Source organism: Syngnathus floridae, chromosome 7 (genome assembly GCF_059516105.1).
Source record: "Syngnathus floridae isolate MCC-2025c chromosome 7, RoL_Sflo_1.0, whole genome shotgun sequence".
Classification (NCBI taxonomy): Eukaryota; Metazoa; Chordata; class Actinopteri; order Syngnathiformes; family Syngnathidae; genus Syngnathus; species Syngnathus floridae.
In genome coordinates this window covers 12294038-12314897 of record NC_142419.1, presented here as the reverse complement: position 1 = coordinate 12314897, position 20860 = coordinate 12294038, and the positions used below count along the sequence as shown (strand labels likewise).

The following is a 20860-nucleotide window of genomic DNA, read 5'->3' as shown; positions in this document are numbered from 1 at the left end:
GTAGAGAGCTGTTTACACGGGGAACATCTGGATAAAGCCTGAGGTCACTGAGGCTGTTCACATTACTAACACTCCATAAAAGGTCTTTCCCACAGCCTGCTTTTGAGTCTGGTGTGTATGACCTTGCTACATAGCCAATAGACATTCACTTCAACACTTGAACTTATTATGGTTCATATTCACAATGCGTCTCCTTACACATCCGAAATTAGTGTTCATTTGCAAAAAACTTGAGTGAATGTAAAAGGTCACGTACTACGTTTGAGTGTGACAAGTGACGCAAGTTTGACGTATATGGTTCACTTTAATCTTTACATTAGTCAACATAGGTAATATAAGCAATAAGTGTTCAATACACATCTATAGGTCATTCCAGCAGAAGAAACCATACTGTACGATCATTACTTGGTGTGAGTTAGTGCTCTATAACAGAAACAGGTACAGTACACCGAACAAACTGTACAGTTATAATCATACCAACTGTCTACCCTACAGTTCACTAATGAACACACAGCAGGATGGTAGAATCACAGTAATCTAGCAAATGCACATTCTTGATAATTAATACACCGGCGAGGAACTTGCATGTAAAGAACAAACACAATAGGCATTACTAAAAGAAACAAAAATCTCCCTTAAATCTGGAATATTCTTATACATGTATGTAAATTGTCTACTAACCACAAAATAATTATTTGGCACAATCTTTAGAGTAGTAATACATCTGCAAGGGGAAAAGAGCAACCAATGAAAGGACGTCCTAATCTGAGCAACGAATGTAACCATGCATGAAGTAAGGCAACCTACTGCAGAATTGACTTTAGATATAAAAATATTCAGCATATGCGGTGATATCTATTTCCTGCACCAACTGTTGTCGGTTTTGAGTCGCCTGACAGCAAACAGACCGAGAGAGAGTTGTGAGCGGACGTTGTTATTTTGTAGCAGAGGGTTCCTGTTACTTTTGGCCCGCATTAGTTTACTGTGCCAGTGGTGCTCTTATGCTACAGCGAAGCCTTAGCGTGAACGTTAACAGGAAAATAGATGTATCAAATTCCTTTGTTGTACTTTTTAAACTACGGATATCATATTGTGGGTTGTTATTTTTCTTGTATTTTACATTCAGATTATTTTTTCCCATATAAACCTGTGTGTAGGTGTACATGGGTGCAACACTGCTTTACAAATCCTTTGTTTTAATGAGGGTCACCAAAGGTTTGTCATCTGGACTGTAGTCTTCATAGCTGATTGGAGTGGCGTCGTACATGGCAGGCCGAGACTTCTTGCCAAATCTGCAAGGAAAACAACAAAATTAATGGTGGGTTGAATGTAATCATGCGGTCATAGAGGTAATTATGGTAATTTGATGCTTCATTTCCAGTTTCTAGTTACATGGGGCCGAAAAGTCTTTTCTGTGTGCTAAATTGCAATGACTGGCCTGGCATGGCGGATGGAAGCGATGGCATTGCTGAATTCGCTGTCAATGCTGCGGCAGTTGTAAAACTCCTGGTAGGCGTGTCGTGAAGAACCCTGGTATTCGATGCGGCTAATGCGACAGATGCCCACGATGAGGATGATGAGCATGAGGACAAAGGCCACACACAAGGCGCCAATGATGATGTAGAGGGAGTGGCGGGGCATGTTAGTCAGAGTTTCCTCCGAGTGCGGCGGCTTCCATTGCAGGTCTGCAACACACGCACACACACTGATTCAACTTTTTTTTTTTCTTTCAGTTACGTAAGAAGTATTTTTGGCAAGCTGACTTACGGATCTCACAGCCTGGCCCCACCCATCCGGGGTGACAGCGGCAGGTGTAGCCATGCGATTGGTCAATACAAGTTCCGCCGTGATGACACGGGTTGCTCTCACACTCGTCGATGTCGACCTCGCATCGCTCTCCTGGATGGAAAAATTGTCTTCAGATTTGTCTGACTTTTTTCTCGGAAACTGGTGATTTTCTTTTCTTAAGTAATCACATAATGCAGGGTACACAGACTGAAAATTGTGCCAACCTTGAGCAATCTTTTTTTTATTGGGGGACATAGAAGACTTTACTGGATGCTAAGGAGCATTAACACAGTTTACTTTCATCCCATTCTGTTTATTGACTGAATTTAATCAGCCCTATGATAGTGGCATCATCCCAAGAGTTTGAAAAAGGATTAAATCGAAACAATAATTACACTACAATCAATTTATTCATCCATCAATATTCTGCTTCAGTAGTTTCCTAAGTAATATTTTTCAGTTCAGCAATTTTGAGCTTTTCGGATGTTGCTTATGAGAAATTGTGTGTATTAACTTGCCACAGTGTAAATTTTTAAGAAATGACATTTGTCTTTCTGAAATTGAGTGGCTTGGTTGGAAAAGATTTCTCTAGTGCTTGATTCAAATTTTCCTGATAAAAAAAAATTCTGACACGTGACATTAAAAATGAATTAAAAAAACAAATATGTGCACAAAATTCTAATTGCAGGAAAGAAAACACTCCTTCGCCATTAAATAGTTATGAAATGCATTTTTTTTTAACTGCTTCTGCATGAACAACTAATAAGCTAATGGAGTGCACTTGAAACTGCAACATAAAATGTCCTTTCGCTCTATCTTACTTTTAATAAAGATGATGCCCTGGCAACCACTTGCAATTCTCACAAATGTCCTCATTCCATATTTGTTTTTACCTGCTACCATACCAACCAGTAGCAGCACTAACCTGTGTATCCAGGTGGGCAGGTACAAGAAGCATTCGATCCTGCACTCTCGCAATGACCTCCATTGAGGCAGCGCATTTTCAGACACGGGTCCTTGTAAATTTCACAGTGTCTACCTTCACAAACACACAAATAAAGATTTAGTGTGCCTCTTTTAATGGAATTTAATCAATCGTGTGTAATGGCATACCTTCAAACTGTGGTGTGCAGGCACACTCGTAGGCATTGATGAGGTCCCGGCAGGTGGCATAGTTCTGGCAGGGCACGGACAGACACTCATTGTACTCCTCCTCACAGTACAAGCCATGGTAGCCTTAATAGAACACAGCATAATATTTATCATCTTTGATTGTGTTAATCACAAATTTAAGCATTTCCAAAAAGTAGAAAAAACAGTATAAAAGCCTGCCCAGATGAAGATAAACATATTTTCAGGGAAGGGGGTGAATTAACAAGGGGCACAGTTAGGGCCTCTTGAGTCGTTTCAACAAAATGTCAGCAAAATGTCAGTCGGCTTTTTAAAAACTTCTGCCGTCACTGGGGAAGCTCGGGGGCTGCATGTCATTACCTGATAGATTGCAGGAAGCATGAGGATGGATCCTTCCACATATCAAACATCGTGTGTATGTGTGCATACATGTGCGTGTGTACTGGCACCCTTGTGGAGTGACCGTGATGTTTTGCATGCTTTTCAATATATGATTGCACTTGATTACATAGCCACAATTCGGCTCAACCAGCAAATAGTCACATCCAAAGAATTACCACACACACATTCAACTTTTTAAGGCTGCTTCACCATGGCAACCAGACAAGTGAGGGTGACAGCGAAATGCGGTGAGATAAATGGTTGGGAGGTAAACAATGGCGGAGCTAGATGGCAAGGGGGGGGGGGGGGGGGGGGGTTACTGCTGACCCCCCCCCTGGGTGCCAGTCCCTGTAATTGCATTTTGGGTATTTTCTGATTTTTCTGGGAGTTTTTTCCCACATTTCCACCCGTCCCCCAAAGTGAACACATGATGAATCTTTATCAGTATCTTCTAAAGAGGTATTTGGGTTTGTAAAAATTATTTTGACAAACCTCAGAGATATCCTAACCCCAGCATTAAGTGGGGGGGGGGGGTGAATGCATGTGACACTGAGAATGTATCTCACCTGGCACACAAAGACACCTGTAACTGTTGCCCGCGCTGCGACACACTCCATGGGCACACGGGTTCAAAGCACAGAAATCCACCAACTGGGCACAGGTAGGGCCAGTGAAACCTGATGTGCAGCTGCAGCCAAAACCCAGAGGGCTGGGACCCTGAGGGAAGCAGGTTCCGTTGTTGTGGCAAGGCCGAGAAGCACACGGATCCACCTTCTGCTCACATGTGGGCCCCTGAAATCCTGGTCGGGATAAAATTCTCTTTATTTGTTTATCATTAAGACCAGGATAGATGCTGTTACATGATTATGTCTTGATGCCAAAGAAGATAGCAAGAAAAAAAAAAGGGTTTGACGAACAATAATTTGACACATACCGTATAGTTAATATAAAGACATCAGATCAAATTTCATCTTGGTCATCAACTGAATGTCAAAGTGAGGATCGATTGGTGTAACATGCACAATCGATATTTTCCAATCATGCAACTCTTTGCACCAAGGAGCAATGTGATACATTGTGTTGTGTGATTTATGGTGAAGTAAATCCTGAAACTGGCATCTGTGAAGTGAGCATTTCATTGCGCTAATGAAGCGATTCCTCTTTCATGCATCTATTGATTAGTAAAGTCTGTAATTTCCGTAATGTTGGAAGATATTTATCACCCACCAAAACAAAGACAAGAAGAAAAATTGCCGCATCCCAACTAAGCTCCTTATTTTGGGTTTGTCACCGTAAGCTCTATCCTTCTGCTTTTTCTTTGCTTGTCACCCTCGCAAACAATTGTCCTTGCTCTCTTTTCTCACAGCCCCTCCCTTCTCCTCCTCCACATACAAAATCTCTTGAATAAAATGCATCTTTCTTTCTTCCTTTTGCCCTCTTTGTTCCAAGTGAGCTGTTTTCTCATCACTTTGAGATCAAGTTCATTCTATGTATGTCGTTTTGAATATGATCTGAAAAATCCATATATAGCATGCAGACTATCGGCGTATCTTCCTGCTGCTGGCAGTCGAACCGGCCTACATTAAAGGAAGTTAACAGTTTAAATATAGCAGGCCCATTTACTTCCCCGCCCGGCTGGTTCCGACCAGAGGCATCATCATCAGAGAAATGACACACATTTTGTCCTCTGGTCTTGCGTGTATGTGTTAGAAGGAAGGCGGAGCAGGCAAATACGTTACAAAAAAATCTTTATCACAATCTGAATGAATGAATTAATTAATCTAACTAATTACCGGTCGGTAAAATAAAGAATTGGTGATGTGTGCGTGAGTTACAGTATGTCTACAGCATATGTAAATTAACTTTCAAAGATATAGATGTATTTTCTCTTTGCAGGAGAGAGCCTTGTTTCTCAGAGCAGCAACATGAATTAATCATCCTTTTTTGTTCTGACTTTTATTTCCAGCAGCTTGAGATTGTTGGTGAAGGACAATTAAGCGTTCATTTTGGCACTAAAGCAACTTGGGGTCGTAATGAAACCGTTTTAAATGGCCGCTGTCATTTCACGTCTTATTACGTAGTCAATTTTAATGCATCTTGCATCTCCTTCTAGAGTCGAGCGTTAATCACTTAATCACAGTGTGTTCTTGAGAACTGCTGTTTCGGCAAAAGTTTTGCAGTCGCAGATTTCTTCAGACAGTCTGATGCAGGTCATTAAGGGTATGAAAGGATGGAGGACGGAGTTTTAAATTAAGTATCTCAGTGGCACATGCAGCACGTAATAGTTGGGAACTGCAGAGATTTAACATACATGCTGTGTTGTTTACACCCTACTGAGTATCTTTCCCCAAAAAAGGTTGTTTTTTTTCTGTAGCAGGACTCAAACTGTGACCCTACGGTTCCAAAACCCAAGTCCTATCAGATCAGTTAGCACCTTTCTACCATTTTATGGCTCACTGAACATTTGTGCATTCAACACGGCAGCTTACCTTCAGGACAGAAGCACCTGGGCCCAGCCAGGCTGCTGGAGCAGGTGGCTCCATTCTCACAGGGATGAGAGAGGCAATGATTCACCAGCGATTGGCAGCGTTCACCCTCATAACCTAATAGACACACAGTCTGGTCAACGATTTACTGCCAGCCTTGAAAATATATTTGTCAATACCAGTCATTGTGAATCAACACTTCACCTCCAGATAAAGACTGGTTTGTAAAACTCAGTCATGGTGGATTTACAATTTTTTTTTTTTGTCGAAAATGCATTTCAATGAGCATCAATTATATATTTTTTGTAGTCGAGGGTTGTCTCGGTCATTGTTCCCTTTTAAGTTTTAAGTTGTAATATCACCAATCACCTCTAGATGGTAATCATTTAGTTCTCATACAGCAATCAGCAATGTGAATAGATCATATTAGCACAGCCTTATTTTTTAAATGATATTTTGATGTTACATGTTGATGTCTATTGGTGAGAAATTGATTCATTCAAATGGTGTATCATGAACTCAATTTTTTAAGCCTTCGTTGAGTCCGTTTTTCATACAATACAGGTCTCTCTTTTGAGATTTCTCATTATTATACACACCAGCCTAAAAGACCCACAGACACACAAGCAGCAGGCAAGCATGCACCCACCTGATTGACAGGAACATGTGAAGTTGTGTCCTTGGCCACCCTGCCTAACATCAGTGCAGGTGGCATTGTTACGACAAGGGCGGTGATGACAGGCATCAAATTCCTCACAGAAGATTCCTGTGTAGCTGTCATCACACTCGCAAAAGAAGGTGCTCTGCAAACATATGCAGTCATACATGAGAAGGAAATTAAAGAAGACATATCATGTGGGCTATATCTGTATTTTTTTTTTACAAATTAAAACAGTTCCCTGATAATATTTTGGTGGCTTGCTTTTATTACAAAAATTAAGAACTCTTGACTTATTTCTTGGGGAGAATTTTTCTTATGCAGCTCCATGTCTTACCTCAGAAGGCTGTGTGACACATTTGCCTTTGCCCGAGCACTGGGGGTCATTAAAGCTGCTGCCAGGCTCCACACAACTGCTAGCTTTCACCGTCAGGTTGAGACGCAGGGTGACCTCTGGTGCTGTGGGGGAATCCACCTGGATCATACCTACCGAGCGGGAAATCCTGTTACATACGTGCATACTACATAGAAATTGTTGGGGCATGTTTAATATAGAAAAGGTAAAATAGCCGTGCATCATTCACTTTTTCTGAATATGACCCTCAGTAGGAAAAAATCTGGACACTCATGATCTATAGACCCCTCCCCCCTCCATTAAGAAGACCAGAATAGAACGTGCTTTATCTCTCTCAAAGCATTTAAGTTGAAGACACATCTTACAGTATCTTCAATCACAACTGACAGCCACTCAGGCACGAGGATAAAAATAGACCGCATCAATGGACTTTTTGGAACCAATCAGCTGTGATAACGTATGTGATGCGATCTCCAACCAATCAGAGCGTAGTGATGCTCCCTTCTGATTTAATGATTGCCGACCCCGGATGGCTGCGTTGAAAGTGTACAGTCACAGCAAATCGCTCGAACGGACAAATTGAAACACAATGAGGTGAAAGCAAAATGCAATGTCAGTGCACCTCACTCTTTGCTGACTTTGCACATATTTTTCCACTCAACATGACGTGCATGAGTCATACTTCGATGATGCACATTTGAATTGATATTAAAGCATTATTTCAGCCATTTGCAAATGCCTCCTCCATCCAGCCGACGCCGTGTCCCTGCTTTTTTCTCAAATCAAATCAGCTATTCATTTTTGTCCTTTCACTTGACCTTCAGTCTTGCCCTCCCTCTATTAATTATGCATGCTCATTCATTTAAGTCCCTGTACTATGTCTGTCAGGCATGGCCAAAGTTAAGGTGAAGCAAAAATAGATTCTTACTGAGGAAGTAGTTTTGTCCCAGAGGCAAGGCATGGTCAGGGACCACCAGTCCATTTGAGGCTTGCAAGAACCACATTTTAGAGCCATTTGTAAAAGAAGAACGCAGAAAGCCTTCTTCATTCACACGCCACAGCACCGGAGCTCCACCAGCATTCACCACCAGCCTGGGGAAAGGTTTGGAGGAGATTTAGAAAAGGAAATGGTTCGGGTCTATCTAAAAATGTGACACAATTAAATAATAACAGAATCTACTTGAATAGGTTGAGTGAAGAATGAGGACCATCACTCTCTAAAAACTAATCCAACTGGAACTGCAGTGAACCGCTTTGTATAAAAACAAAGTTGTTTCAGCTGATTAGCTCTCACTTCATAGCGCCCGGTCTCCAACCATGGACTGACTCACTATCTGTAATGAGGGGCAACATCAAGGACGTCTTCTCATCTCCTTGACTCTTCTGTATAAATCATTGACCTTACTCATGGGAACGTAACGCTGTTCATGAGCATGCATGCTGAAAAGATAGAGTATATTCTCGAATGACTAATACGGCTCAACATCCAAAGTTGAATACAAAGTATGACAGTGAGTCATTCCAAGCTCATATTGTTGCCATCATAAAATCTGCCGTACAATGTTTTAACCGTCATGTCTATCTATCCATCTATGTATATAACGGTTAATTAATAAGTTTGATGGAGCAGTTTAGATTTGAAAATACAAGGAAAAAACTACTTGAAGGCACTCTTACTTCACAGCCGTTTCCTCTGGTACCTCCAGAGATAAAGTCAGCGTTGCTGTCAACTCACACAGCTCTGGACTTACGCAGTGGAGACCCTCAGTCACCTAAATCACAAACATGGCCACATCATGTTGTGTTGATGAACCATAAAGTGAACAACAAGTCCATTTGCAGTTGTCTCACCCTGTCGGGCTCCCACAGCACGACCACAAGCCGCTGGCCAGTTTTGTGTTGCCATGGCGGCAGGGTGGGTGGTGGTGATGTTGTGCTGGGGGACACGCTGGTTGGGTGTGGTGGCTGAGTGGCGGCTGAAGTTGTGGAGGTGACAGGGGTGGCTAGTTCAGGTGCTGATGGGGAGACAGGTTCCCATTCAGTCCCGGCCAACACGATTTGATCGCACTTCGGCCCCTCGTAGCCTTCGCTACATTCACAGGTGTAAGTCGGCTCCCCCTCCTCCTCGCCGTTGTGCAGGCTGCAGTTTCCATGGAGACAGGGACTGCTGGAACACGGGTCTGTGAAGAACTGAAATGAGGGGGAATAAATAGATGAAGTAAAACTGTTGGCGAGAGACAATGAAAACATCATCTTCAGCTTTGACACTTTACTTACCAAGCTGTACATAATTGGTTTTCAAATTAAAAGTTCAAATAGTATTATCGTAGGTTGACAGCAAAAGTGCTCCCTAAATGTTGATAAGAAGAATGCTGGCTGTCCAGTCTGTCACAGATCCACTGATTTTATCAAGCTACTGTTTCTTTTATATTGTATTCCTTTAGTCTGTCCTGTTCACCTATAATCGGTGTTTCCATAATGATAGACAATGAATGGATAAATAAAGTCAAGTTGTTATTCATCGATTCCCATCAATTACTCTTTTTGTTTTCTGTTGATTTCAACGCTGGTGTTTGATTGTTTGTGCTGTCCAAACATATAATAATAGTATTTTCTGGCTGAATCAAAAGTTATGAACACACACATGCACACACACACAGAAATGAGATAGATGCTTACTGACAGCCATCATGCTGGCTCTCCTCATCAATATTTAAGCACATTTGAAGGGAAATATTCTTGCATGGATGGTGAAGGTCAAAGAAGACAAAGCACTGCTTACAAAGCTGCCTGACAGGACGGTGCCTTTTCCTTCTATGGTTTAAAGAATCTGCGGTCTCCTAGTTTTGTTTTGTTTTTCTTTAAATAATTTTATTGAAGTAATTTCTGTGGATGATTTGAATACAAAACAGATTTAATCCTACCACGAGAGAAATAAAGTGTCTTCCTGGGGAGAGACTGAACAGACGGATGGTAATGATGCTTGAACTATGTCCCCTGGCAACTGTACTGAAGATTTTGAAATATTTATTTCTATTTCTTCATGTGGATGTGTGTGGTGTGAATTTTAAAAAGTTATTTACTTTTCACCACATGTGGCGTTATTAGCATCAGATAAAAGATGATGTGAACCCAACCTTGTTATCCCTCTTGTGGAATGTTCAAAATAAATTAATGAGAGTGAATAAAAAATAAAACATTAATTTTCCACAAATGAAAAAATGTACCATATAACATGTTTTTTTAATACTATTTTTTCCTGTTATTGTTGCATTTGCTGCTTTAAAACCAAAAATTCCCTCATTGTAAGAGAATTATAGTATTATTCATAAAAACTGTAACTTCAAGAAGCTATCTGCCAAAAATGGTCATTTAATAATATTTATATGGCTCTATTGTGCAACTGCTGTTTGTATTGGTGCTTGTGTATTACAAAATGATTGCTGCTCATTACTCTCTGACTATAGCTCACTGCCACAAGCGCCACCAAATCATGTGAATGAATTTATTTTTCAACAACCGATAATGACAGATATTAACCTCTTTGTGTTTATTTCCAAAGAGCAACAATAGGAGGAATTAGATACTCAGAAGGAAAGTTAATTGCTTCACAATGTTGAGTGTGAGCTGTCCCGAGGAAAAAAGCAGAAATGGAGCAGAGTGTAAATACCTAATCTAATTTAGAGGCATATTTGTGTTTGTGTATGGACACAAAAACAATTTAAAGAAATAAAATGGCACTTTCCCATAAGAACATAGCATATAAAGAAATCAAAATATGTGTTGTTTAATATTAAATTATATAATATTCAAATGTTTACTGTCCAAATAAAACATGTATTCTAAAGTTTGTGTTTATGGTGAGAATTTTATGAAAACAGAATTTTAATTGGTATTTTCCTTAAGTGATGTAAGTTACAGATAAAGCTCCATACAAGATTTATTTCTGATATTAAAAAAACTGTATGAAAGCAAAAATATTTATAAAAGTGTCTGGCCAACATGACAATGACATGATATGATATTTCAATTATCAAGCTAAATTATCAGATTAATGAGCCAGTTCCAAGATGTGCTGCCTGAGATGGGAATGTGGAAATAAGTAAATAGCGTCATATTATGCTATACACTTAAGTCACGTCTTACCATAATTATTTTATTTCAACTACATTGTGGTGGTGTAGAAGGAAAAACGGTAAGTGGGGAAGTTTGTCTTTGTGCTAAGAACAAAAATCAATAGAGTCAGCAATCACATGCCAAGGTGAGTCCTGCGTATAGTGATGCTTAGTGAGGTCCATGAAAAATTTCTGCAGGTTACCTTAAACTGTTCTACACCTCCATTATTCCAACCAAGTTGCCATAGTTACAGACCAAGTGGGAACAATTGGCCCACAGCACAACAGGCAATGTGTTGTTATCCCGCCCTCACTCCATCTGCTTCCGGCAATGTTTGCCAGAGTCGCATCATGCAGTGAAAAGAGATATATGTTATACAAGCCTTGCTTTTCGTCATTTGGGATTACCACTCTGCCTCCTCTCAGTGTCAACAAGCAGCAACCATGACACCTGATAATAATAATAATAATAATAATAATAATAATAATAATAATAATAATACTACAGCAACACAATATCCTGTGATGGTTTATACTTGGTGATGAAAGTATAAAATATAAAATCAAAATGATCGTTTTTCTAATAATAATAATAACAACAGTAATGCTAATTAAGTATATGCCAAGTATACTTAGGAAAATGTCAAATCCTACACCCAAAAAAAATTGCATTAGAATGAAATGATTCTTATGAATATGCTGTAATTACATAATCAGTCAATGAGGCATTTGTTAGATTATGTTAATTAAACTTTCATACTGCTGGTAGTAATTTACATCTGAAATGCGCACTGCATAATGAGTTCTCTGTAATTCAGCTGAAACAAAATATTTTATTCATTATAGTGCCAAAATCGCTCTCAGAATTAATCCTTTAGACGTCATTTGCGCTCTTATGAGGTTTAAGGCCTGGATGTGAAGTGGTGAAAACAAAGCAGGTTAAAGCAAAGCTACACGGAAGCAACATTTGTGCCACGTTGCTAATCAAGTTAAATGTGTACCGTGTCTTGCTAACAACTAAAAACGTTGAATATATATTGTTTAATTTGAATCTATAAAATTTAAATGAAATCCTACAACTCAGTTTGTCAATGCAAATGGTTCAAATTCTACAATTTAAATTTGATTTATGCAATTAAAATTTGTTTCTCGATGCAATTATTCAAGTTTAGTAAAATAAATGTTGAGCTGAATTCAAATGAGAGTGGAACTTTGGTCCACAGGTTAACACAGAGTAGCATTTCAGATAATGGATGAATTTGATTGATTCCGTTTCTCGGGGCACATATTTCAACCCACATTTAAGTGCCATTTATCTTCGTCAATATGGAAACTGTGAAGTGAACTTCTCCAAAGGAAATATATTCCGTTTCATTTTTCTTCCGTATTTTGAGTTACGGTAATGTATTGTTTTGAAGGTTTGCCATTCCGGCAATATCCTGACAGTATATCAGGTCCACATTCATATTAAAATGATTTATTATGTCTGTCAGTTAGAAAGGCGCCCAGCAATAAATGCCTCGTGATGCAGTGCCATCGCTTTTGTCGACACACACTCTGCTTCATCACTCGATTTACCCAACTTCTATCTCAGACGTGAGTTGGTGACTGACTCCTTATAGTGGCTAGACGCATATTAATAGAAATGTTGGGTACTAGATTGCACTGGCATCTACAATAAAAACAAAACAACTCACACATAAAAACGAGTGATTCGGGTTCTATTAAAACAAAATTAAACATTGCTAGAATGAGATGGTCCGTTTATAACAGTACGTAATTGATATTAAAATTATTGGCATTGATGACATATAGTACTAAATAGTCAAACCATTTCCTATGTCATAAATTTTAATTTCTGGTTTGAAGTGTTGTATTAAACTTGTCATCTCTGGTACCCTCGTGTGGTGGCATCTAATTAAAAGGCTGACTTGATGAGTTAATCCGATAGTTAATTACAATGCTGAGCTGAATTCACGTGAGATTTTCTGATGCTTTGCATAAAAAAAAAAAAAGTTTGTAGGACTTTAGGCCATGTTTTTCCACATAATTGTGGTTGGAATTCAAATTAGTATCTCATGCTTTCTTTTTTTTACCACTCAGAAAGGTGTATCAATTAACAGCCTTGATTTAAATATTATGACTAGATATTAAATGACTAGATATTAAATATCATGACTAGATATTAAATTCAATCCAATACAATAAATAACTATTGAGGCTCAAAATGACTGCCATGCACAAATGTTTCCAATCCTTTTTTTAAGTCCTTAATCTGCAATCACGTACTTTATATTCATCCATGTTGCGGTACCAAAAAGTAACAGTGCAGTACTTATGCAAAAGAGAACTTTTTGTCTGCAAGCCTTTTCATGTCTGTTTCTATTTCAAGTCTATTTGTGCACATCAAAGCATCCATCATCGGTTTGCTCGCAAACTCCTTTGCCCCCTAGCCCGGTGGCTCCAAGGCTTTTTCAAAATATGCTTCCCTGCAGCCCACATAAACATTGCACAGCACCTTGATAGCTTTCAATCTTGCCTCAAAGCGTGAATAAATGTTAATGAGGCGGCAGTGGAGCAATAAGAGGAACCAACACGCTTGAGAAGTCCTTTCTCATTTTCATGTCTTTGAATGTGTCATTCATAATTTAGCGAACAGCCGGAGGACGCTTAAAGTCCTCCAGCGAGCTCCCCGTGCTGTCATCGAGCAAACAGCCAATAAACGAGTGTGATTGCCAGACTTTGTCTATCACAACGAACACATCGCTATGTCAAATGCTCAACTTGACACAGGAGCATTGAGAGGAGATAATGAGAAGTGGAGGAGGGAGGCAAGAAGAGGTGATGCGAGCTATTTATAACCTCATAAGGCCTTGGAGCTGCTGACCGCCGTCACTTCCGGAGAGATTTGGACAAACTTGTCAGTTACATTCACGGCAACAAACACGGTTCTGTTTGAGCTTGCTCTCAAAGTGTCTGCAGATTAATACGGTGGTGCTCCATCTCCCAGACGCAGCCTTGTCACATTACAGTGACAGCTCATCTGTCCAAATGATGCATCTATTTTCTACAGTGAGGACACACAGCGACTGCGCCATTTTTTATTTTTTTTTGGTTCTGTTATAGCCGGGCCACTAATATTATCACTGTTGCAATGGAGATAGTAACAAACTCGACACACATCCGCTAAGTGCTACAAAAACCTACGCGCGAGATCCAATATGTTTTATTATACCGCATTAACGTCCAAGCAGTTCATTTTGTGTCGCTTTGGGCAAGTATATCCTGAATTAGTTGCCAATTGCCTTTGCTGGCCTAATTTGTAACAGCCAAGTTCGACTAGCAAAATAAATGTCTGTAGCGATTTAGCAGTTTGCAGACATTGAGTCTTTTTTTAATTATTATGTTTTGTTATTTTTGTGGTTGTTAGCACATCACACACTGGCTACAAAATAGACATGGCATCTGTAGTTGAAGCGCTAACCCCGCTAAATGTCTCATGTTCCTAATAAAGTATTACGGGTGAATTAAAAAGATGAAATTAGACTAAGAGACAAACTTAGAAGCCGCTCATAAAAGCCGATTTTTAACGCCTGCTGCTGACATGATGTGCTGGCTCATAAGCAATGTGTTTTCTTATCTTTTTCACATGTTTGCATTATGGCATGCAGATCAAAAACAATCCTTCATCGGCTAAAAATGGCTCTTAAGCTGTTCCTGCTGCCACTTTGAGTTAGTCTCAGACACACACTGGGGGAGTGCAACATCCTGTTCTACCTTTGTCAGACAAAACGTGATAAGGCCCATTTCCTCTTTCTGGAGCGGCTCATTAAGTGGCCAGACTAGCACAGGGAGGCCACTCTGCACACGCAACAATCATTTAAGGAAAACTGCACCATAAAAAAACAAGCAGACTTGCTGACCAGCCAGTGAGTTAAATATATAATTGTTTGTGTCCGACACAAGGGAACACGGCATTATCTAACACTTCCTGCTCAGTGTTATGTACTCCGCACCTGTTCATCTTTTGGCTCCGAGTTCGTCATCACTCTGTTGCCATGGAGATCTTGGAAGGGGAACAGAGGCATGGTGTTCCAAATTGGACCTCATATTGAGAGAGGGCACTGGACATGTAATGTGACTGCCCCCAATGGCTTTGTGACTGATGAGGTGCTAAATGTTGATTTAAAGGTCAATGCAGAGGTTTTTTTTTTTTTGGGAGGTGCTACACAAAGATAGACTTACAACAGTCTTAATAGTGTCATTAAATTGATATGCCTCCAAAATGTGGTATCTGGAATTAATTCCGTTGGATAAAGACAGAGCTATTTCTAAAATGACACCTTAGTAGCGACTGCGTAGTTGTCTCCAGTGGGTTTGTTCTCAGATTCACAGCTTGTCAATTTTACAATGTATTACTTTGAAGAAGCCAACTAGGAGACAAGCCAGCGCTCTTTGGGATGTTAGTGTACTGCCATGTGTCCCAAATATCTCTTTGCTGCAGACAATAAATGCTAGTTAAATCCCTCAAATCCCTTTTGGACCAACAGAGCAGCTCCAGTAGAGAGCCGAGCGACGAGTTGTCGTCAGCCTCGGGCGCTGCTGCAGACGCGACGATTAGCTCGTATTAACATTTGCGCCTACGTGGGAAGAAGTCTGTTGGGGGTTGGAAATATACTTATCATGGTGGCAGAGATTCAGTATGGATTACTATTTTTTTAAAAAAAGCCATCCATCCACGCACATTAGAGTCATCAAACCAACTCCTTCTCTTTTTGAACTCCTTAGACATCAAAAGGCCAGCCGATGTGTGAAATGTAAATGATTATCTACAAGATCAATCCACTATAAAGTGAACACGTACAGCAGTGCAACAGTAATGAGAGCTCAAAGCGTCTCCTCCTTAAATTTTAATGCTCTATCAAAGATACTGGTGACTAGAAACAACTATCTCATCATTGCACCAACTCTCACTGATAACAGCTTTGCCTCACTTTGCTTATAGAATAAAGAAAAACACTCCACAAAATGGATGCCCGTGCACAAAGATTTGCATCTGTCTATAAATGTCACAAAATGACATCACTTTTTTTCTATTCGACCTCAATTAATGAAGCCCCTCATCTGAGTTTAACACATCTGTTGCCACTACATAGCACAGAAACACTCCAACCATGGCTTTGGCCATTTTTTTTTTTTTGTTATTCCTACCTTTTTAATTACTGTATATATAACCGTGTTTGCTCTTTGACCTATTTAGTGAGGGTTGGGGGGAGGTTTAGCGAGAAGCAAACACCAAAGGAACATCCCCTTGTTAAAAGAAGTAAACATTCCCGCAGAGTTAGGCACAGTATACAGTATTTTTCTTATTCTACAGTTTTACTCCACTCACTAACAAGCAAGAGAGTTTCAAAGAGACCACAAGGACTGAGCTTCATCTAATTGGACACAGCTCGATGTTCTCCAGCACGCACAAATGCACACAGACACACACACACACACACACATGCAATTAAGACATATCTTTAGGACTTAGCTTTGTTTACTACAAGACTCTCATCAGCATGAAGATCAAATGTTACAGTAGAAGTAGCCAATCTAATGGCAAACAGTAGAAAATAAAAGAAAAAAATATGATGACTGTGCAGCATAATGTTTATTTGCAGTGACGAATGATCTGATCATTCAAGTACACTTAATACTCGCGTGTAGTGAGTGTACATATTTAAGTGATGGTGTTCTGTTTACATTTCCTCAAATAGCAGCACTTCTGAAGTTGTTAATAATTAACAATGTAACTCGAGAAAAAAAGTGCAACCTATAGTGATGATGTGGCCAAATGGTACATAAATCCAACTCTATAAATTGAGCTCTTTGTTGCCCTCTCAGCAAGACACCCAGAAATATGAATTCTCAGATGAGTTAATGAGATATTAATGAGATTAAATGTGACTTTAAATAGTGCCACGGCTCTCATAATGAAAAATGTCTGAGGGAAGTTTTAACAGCTTCCTGTAATAGATTCTTGATTGACAGCTGTTATGTCGTCAGAAAAGCTATTATTTCATTTTGATAATTAATATAGTAGAGACTGAGGCGAAGACCGAGGTCATTCAAACAAGAAAGCTGTTGAAAGAAGGTCTAAAGAAGGACACTATAAGGTCTGCACGCAGGAAATGGTTTTACTCGCTCGTGGAAATACGGTAAGAAAAAGCAAATTGCATTCAAATTAATCTTTTGACACTCAACAAAGAAGTCAAAGGATTTACAAAATGACAGCTGCAAAGTTTAGAGTGACTTTGGAGACTTTTTTTCATGTTGAATTCTGACTTGTTCATTGTATTCACCATCTTGCCGGCTGTGATTATTTAATTATCTTGCTATTTTGTTTCTTTTCCCCATTTTGGCTCTCTTCTCATCCTCCCGCATTGAACCGTCCATCAAGCAGAGGAAGAGAGGATGCAAAGCGGTAGCAAGCTCTTCCAATCAGGTCATTCAGCAAATCTCAATTGACTGCTGTTCCAGTTTCCATGGTGAAGGAATAAGCAGCGGGATGAAAAGAAAGAAGAGGGGGGGAAGCAAAAATCAATGATTCCCCTTGAGCTCAACTTGAGGTCTGTGTTGGCCATGAGCTCAAGAGCAATAAAAGCGGGATAGATTTTGTTGAACCATGTTACAGTAGCGGTCAACATAGCCCCACTTGCTTTATGGGACAATACTTTTTCAGGTGGAGTGTCAAAGTTTTTTCATGCACTAATGTAAAGACTTTTGGGCCCAATATTTTCATTTCATATTTTCGATCTATGTCTAAAAATGAATTACAATGAATCTGTCATTTCTATTTTTATTTTTTTGTGTGTTTGAACGGTGGTTGTCTAACATTTTTACTCCACATAACACTTTAAAAAAAAAAAAAAGATCATCTAGTACCACCATAATGACCAACATTGCACTAATGTTTAAGGACCAGCTGTCATCAAAAAAGTTTAATTCAACTAACTTTCATTTTCGTAAACCATCGCAAAAGTGAAGTGCTTAAATATGGGAAAATAAAAACTGTGCTCTAATTATGATTCATTTAAAATTTCCTTTTTTGTGTGTGTTGCAGAGAAGCAGGCCGCAAACCTGGCTGCAGCTGCTGCATCTATTCTGAGAAATGAAACCAGGACGGCACGGCAGGCGCTTGTCATTGGCTCTTTTGTTAAATGCACAATTTTGCAGGTATCAGGCTAGACAAGCATGTAGATACCTTTTAAGAAATAAAGATGTTGCACGGGTTAGATGAAAGAAATCCGTGGGGGCTTATGGCTGCCACCTGTTGGTGAGTCGGTTAAAGTTCATCCATTCACCTTGCAGCTTTCCTTTAAATTGTCAGTCACGCTACAGCAGACTCATTTATCCTCTGAGCTGATGAGTGGGTGCTCGCTTTGGCCTCGGCATGACTCATAGATGCAGCTGACCGAAGACCACTGTATTGAGCTTACTGCAGCCGTGGTTTGCTCATTGTGAGCTGAAGTGAACAGCAGTAATTCAAAAGAGGAGACGGCTATGTTTTGACAATTACGGCAGATCATTCATGGGTAAGAACACTTCAATGGCAGCGGGTCCACTCTTGGCCAGTACTCCCATTCACAATCACCTTTTAAGTGACAGGTGGACAATTTCAGGATTAGTCATTTACCAATTCTCTTGGACCTTGAACAGAGTTGGATAGAAAACCACTTTAAATGGAGCTGTATTTCTTTAAATGGTGGGGAACACAAGGCCATCATCCATTCATATCGTCTGGATTTTCTTTAAATGCATTAAAAAATGTAATTGAAAAAAGGTACAATCTTGGATAAAAGATCCAGTCTTACTTCACTAACAAAAGGTTTGCACAATCAAAAGTAACAACCCCGTCACTCTCATGCAAAGGGCTCATTCAAAGACAGAATTAAACTGCTGAATAGTGAACCAACATTAAGCGCAAGAACTCATTTTGTGTATTTTTCACAAAAATCAACTCGCTCAAGATTTGAATAGTTTTGCCCCGCTTGTCATTCCAAATCACTGAATTATTAGGTTTGTTCTCTATTTTATTGGGCAGTACAAGTCTCCTGTGCAAGCGCAACTAAGCATGTTTGCCATCTAGTGGTGACTAGTGATATTACAACTTAAAACTACACATAAAACCTGGGGAGGAGGGAGGTGGCTTGCAGGCCAGCAGTTACACATCCTTGAGCTAGCATGTCCCTTTGACCTTAACATAATAATCCTACATATTGGCAGATTATTATAAAACTTATAATGTTACTCAGGATGTAAAAACTATAATTTATCTTCAAATCTATTTGAAACAATTCAAACCAATGCGCTGTATACAGTGATGCAATGCAATTTGTTTCTCCACACACGCGCGGGCACACAAAAACAATTTACGTGAGCGTGTGTGCTAGCGCTCTTCCATCCTGTTGCCACAGCAACGCAGCCCTTGCCTCCACATCTCAGTAATGGCACATGCTCCCACTATAAAAAGCTATCCCTTCTATAGTTTGCCAGCAAATTTTGCTTTTGTTAATCACAGATTAAGGTACACACATTCCCACAATACAATACTAGCATTTGGATTAAAATAGTACACTTATGCTTGGGGCAAACGGGTGCATTTGTAATAGTGCAAGTGATATTCTTCATATTTTATATCAACTAAACATCTTTAAGAAAGAAAGGAGTCACGAGGTTCTGATCAGACTTGATGTTGATTTTAAATTTTGTAGTGAATTAATTTCTTTTTTTTCTTTGGACAGAAAATCTGCAGCTTTTTTCCCCTTTTTACAAATATTATATTCCACATTTTTTCCTCTCCAAATTCCTTCTTAACATTAAATGAACAGTTGAGCACTGAAAGATTTGCTTGTCATTTCTAACTACTCCTATATTTCAGTTTGTTATAACAATTGTAGTATTATAATGAGGTAATAAAAAAACATTGATATAATTTGCCACAATCTTAATGGCACTCTAACCAATGATGAAATTGAGTTTGACACCGCTGCTGATTACTTTAACCTCTGGGGAGCAGGACATGATCCCCAAATGAGAAATGCAGGATGATTGTTTTCGACACAAAAAATATCAGCTTTGTTTCTGTCCCTAAAAATGAAAGCAAGTTAAGGACTGACCTCACAGTTACGTCCAGTGAAGCCTTGACCACAAGTACAGGTGTACTCCCAGGTGTCCTCCGGGCTGCCCGGAGACGGGATGGCCAGGCAGAATCCCTCGTTGAGACAGGGTTGACCTTCGCAAGGGTCCGGCCGAGGCGCGAGCCGGGTCGGCGTGGGCTCAGCCGGGGCAGGGGTGTCCGGGACCAGCTGGAACGGGGAGGGGACGGCGCCGATGCCGCAGTTGAGGAGCGAAGGGAGCAGGAGAAGGAGGGACAAGGGATGCGCGATGCTCAAGCTCATCCTGATGCTCGTACTCGTCTGTTTTGGCTTGCAGATCGTGGCTCACTGCCAGAATGTGGAGCCTCTGCTGGGCTCAGGCAAGCAACACTGAAAGCCGTCTGACTGGGACGGTTGGGATGCAGGAGGAGAACAGAAGGCGCGAGAGGGTGGGCGCTTTGCTCTGTACGGTGTCTTAGGCAGTGACGACATGAGCACCCACACTCACACCCCGCCTCCCCTTGTACACACTCCCTCTCTTGGCAGTCATAGTGATGCTGTCCCCTCTTATCAAGTGCAGCCTCTGATTGGAGGTGGCCTTCCAAGGAGGCTGAGGAGACAAAGGAAGATAACAGTATTAGTTTAAAGGAGGAGATGCGCCACAGAATGATGAGAGGGGCACCAGGGGCATGCAGTGACCTTTGGAGGAGCAGGTGCTCACAGTAAAAAAAAAAAAAAAATAGATGCACGTGTAACTGATGGCATACCTTGGGTTTAAACCCACACCACCACTTGACTGCCAG

General features: G+C 40.2%; 1 protein-coding gene across 1 annotated transcript; it reads right to left on the bottom strand.

Moving 5' to 3' along the window:
• Positions 1 to 284: 284 nt before the first annotated feature.
• Positions 285 to 20516, bottom strand: dner (delta/notch-like EGF repeat containing). The gene is made up of 13 exons (XM_088381293.1): positions 20079 to 20516; positions 8651 to 8989; positions 8477 to 8571; positions 7728 to 7891; positions 6782 to 6930; positions 6436 to 6589; positions 5790 to 5903; positions 3867 to 4100; positions 2902 to 3024; positions 2714 to 2827; positions 1768 to 1899; positions 1439 to 1685; positions 285 to 1292 (listed from the first exon to the last, which is right to left on the bottom strand). The coding sequence occupies exons 1-13, from the start codon at positions 20358 to 20360 to the stop codon at positions 1181 to 1183; spliced, it is 2259 nt and encodes a 752-aa protein (XP_088237419.1). The 5' UTR covers positions 20361 to 20516; the 3' UTR covers positions 285 to 1180.
• Between the last annotated feature and the right edge of the window lie 344 nt (positions 20517 to 20860).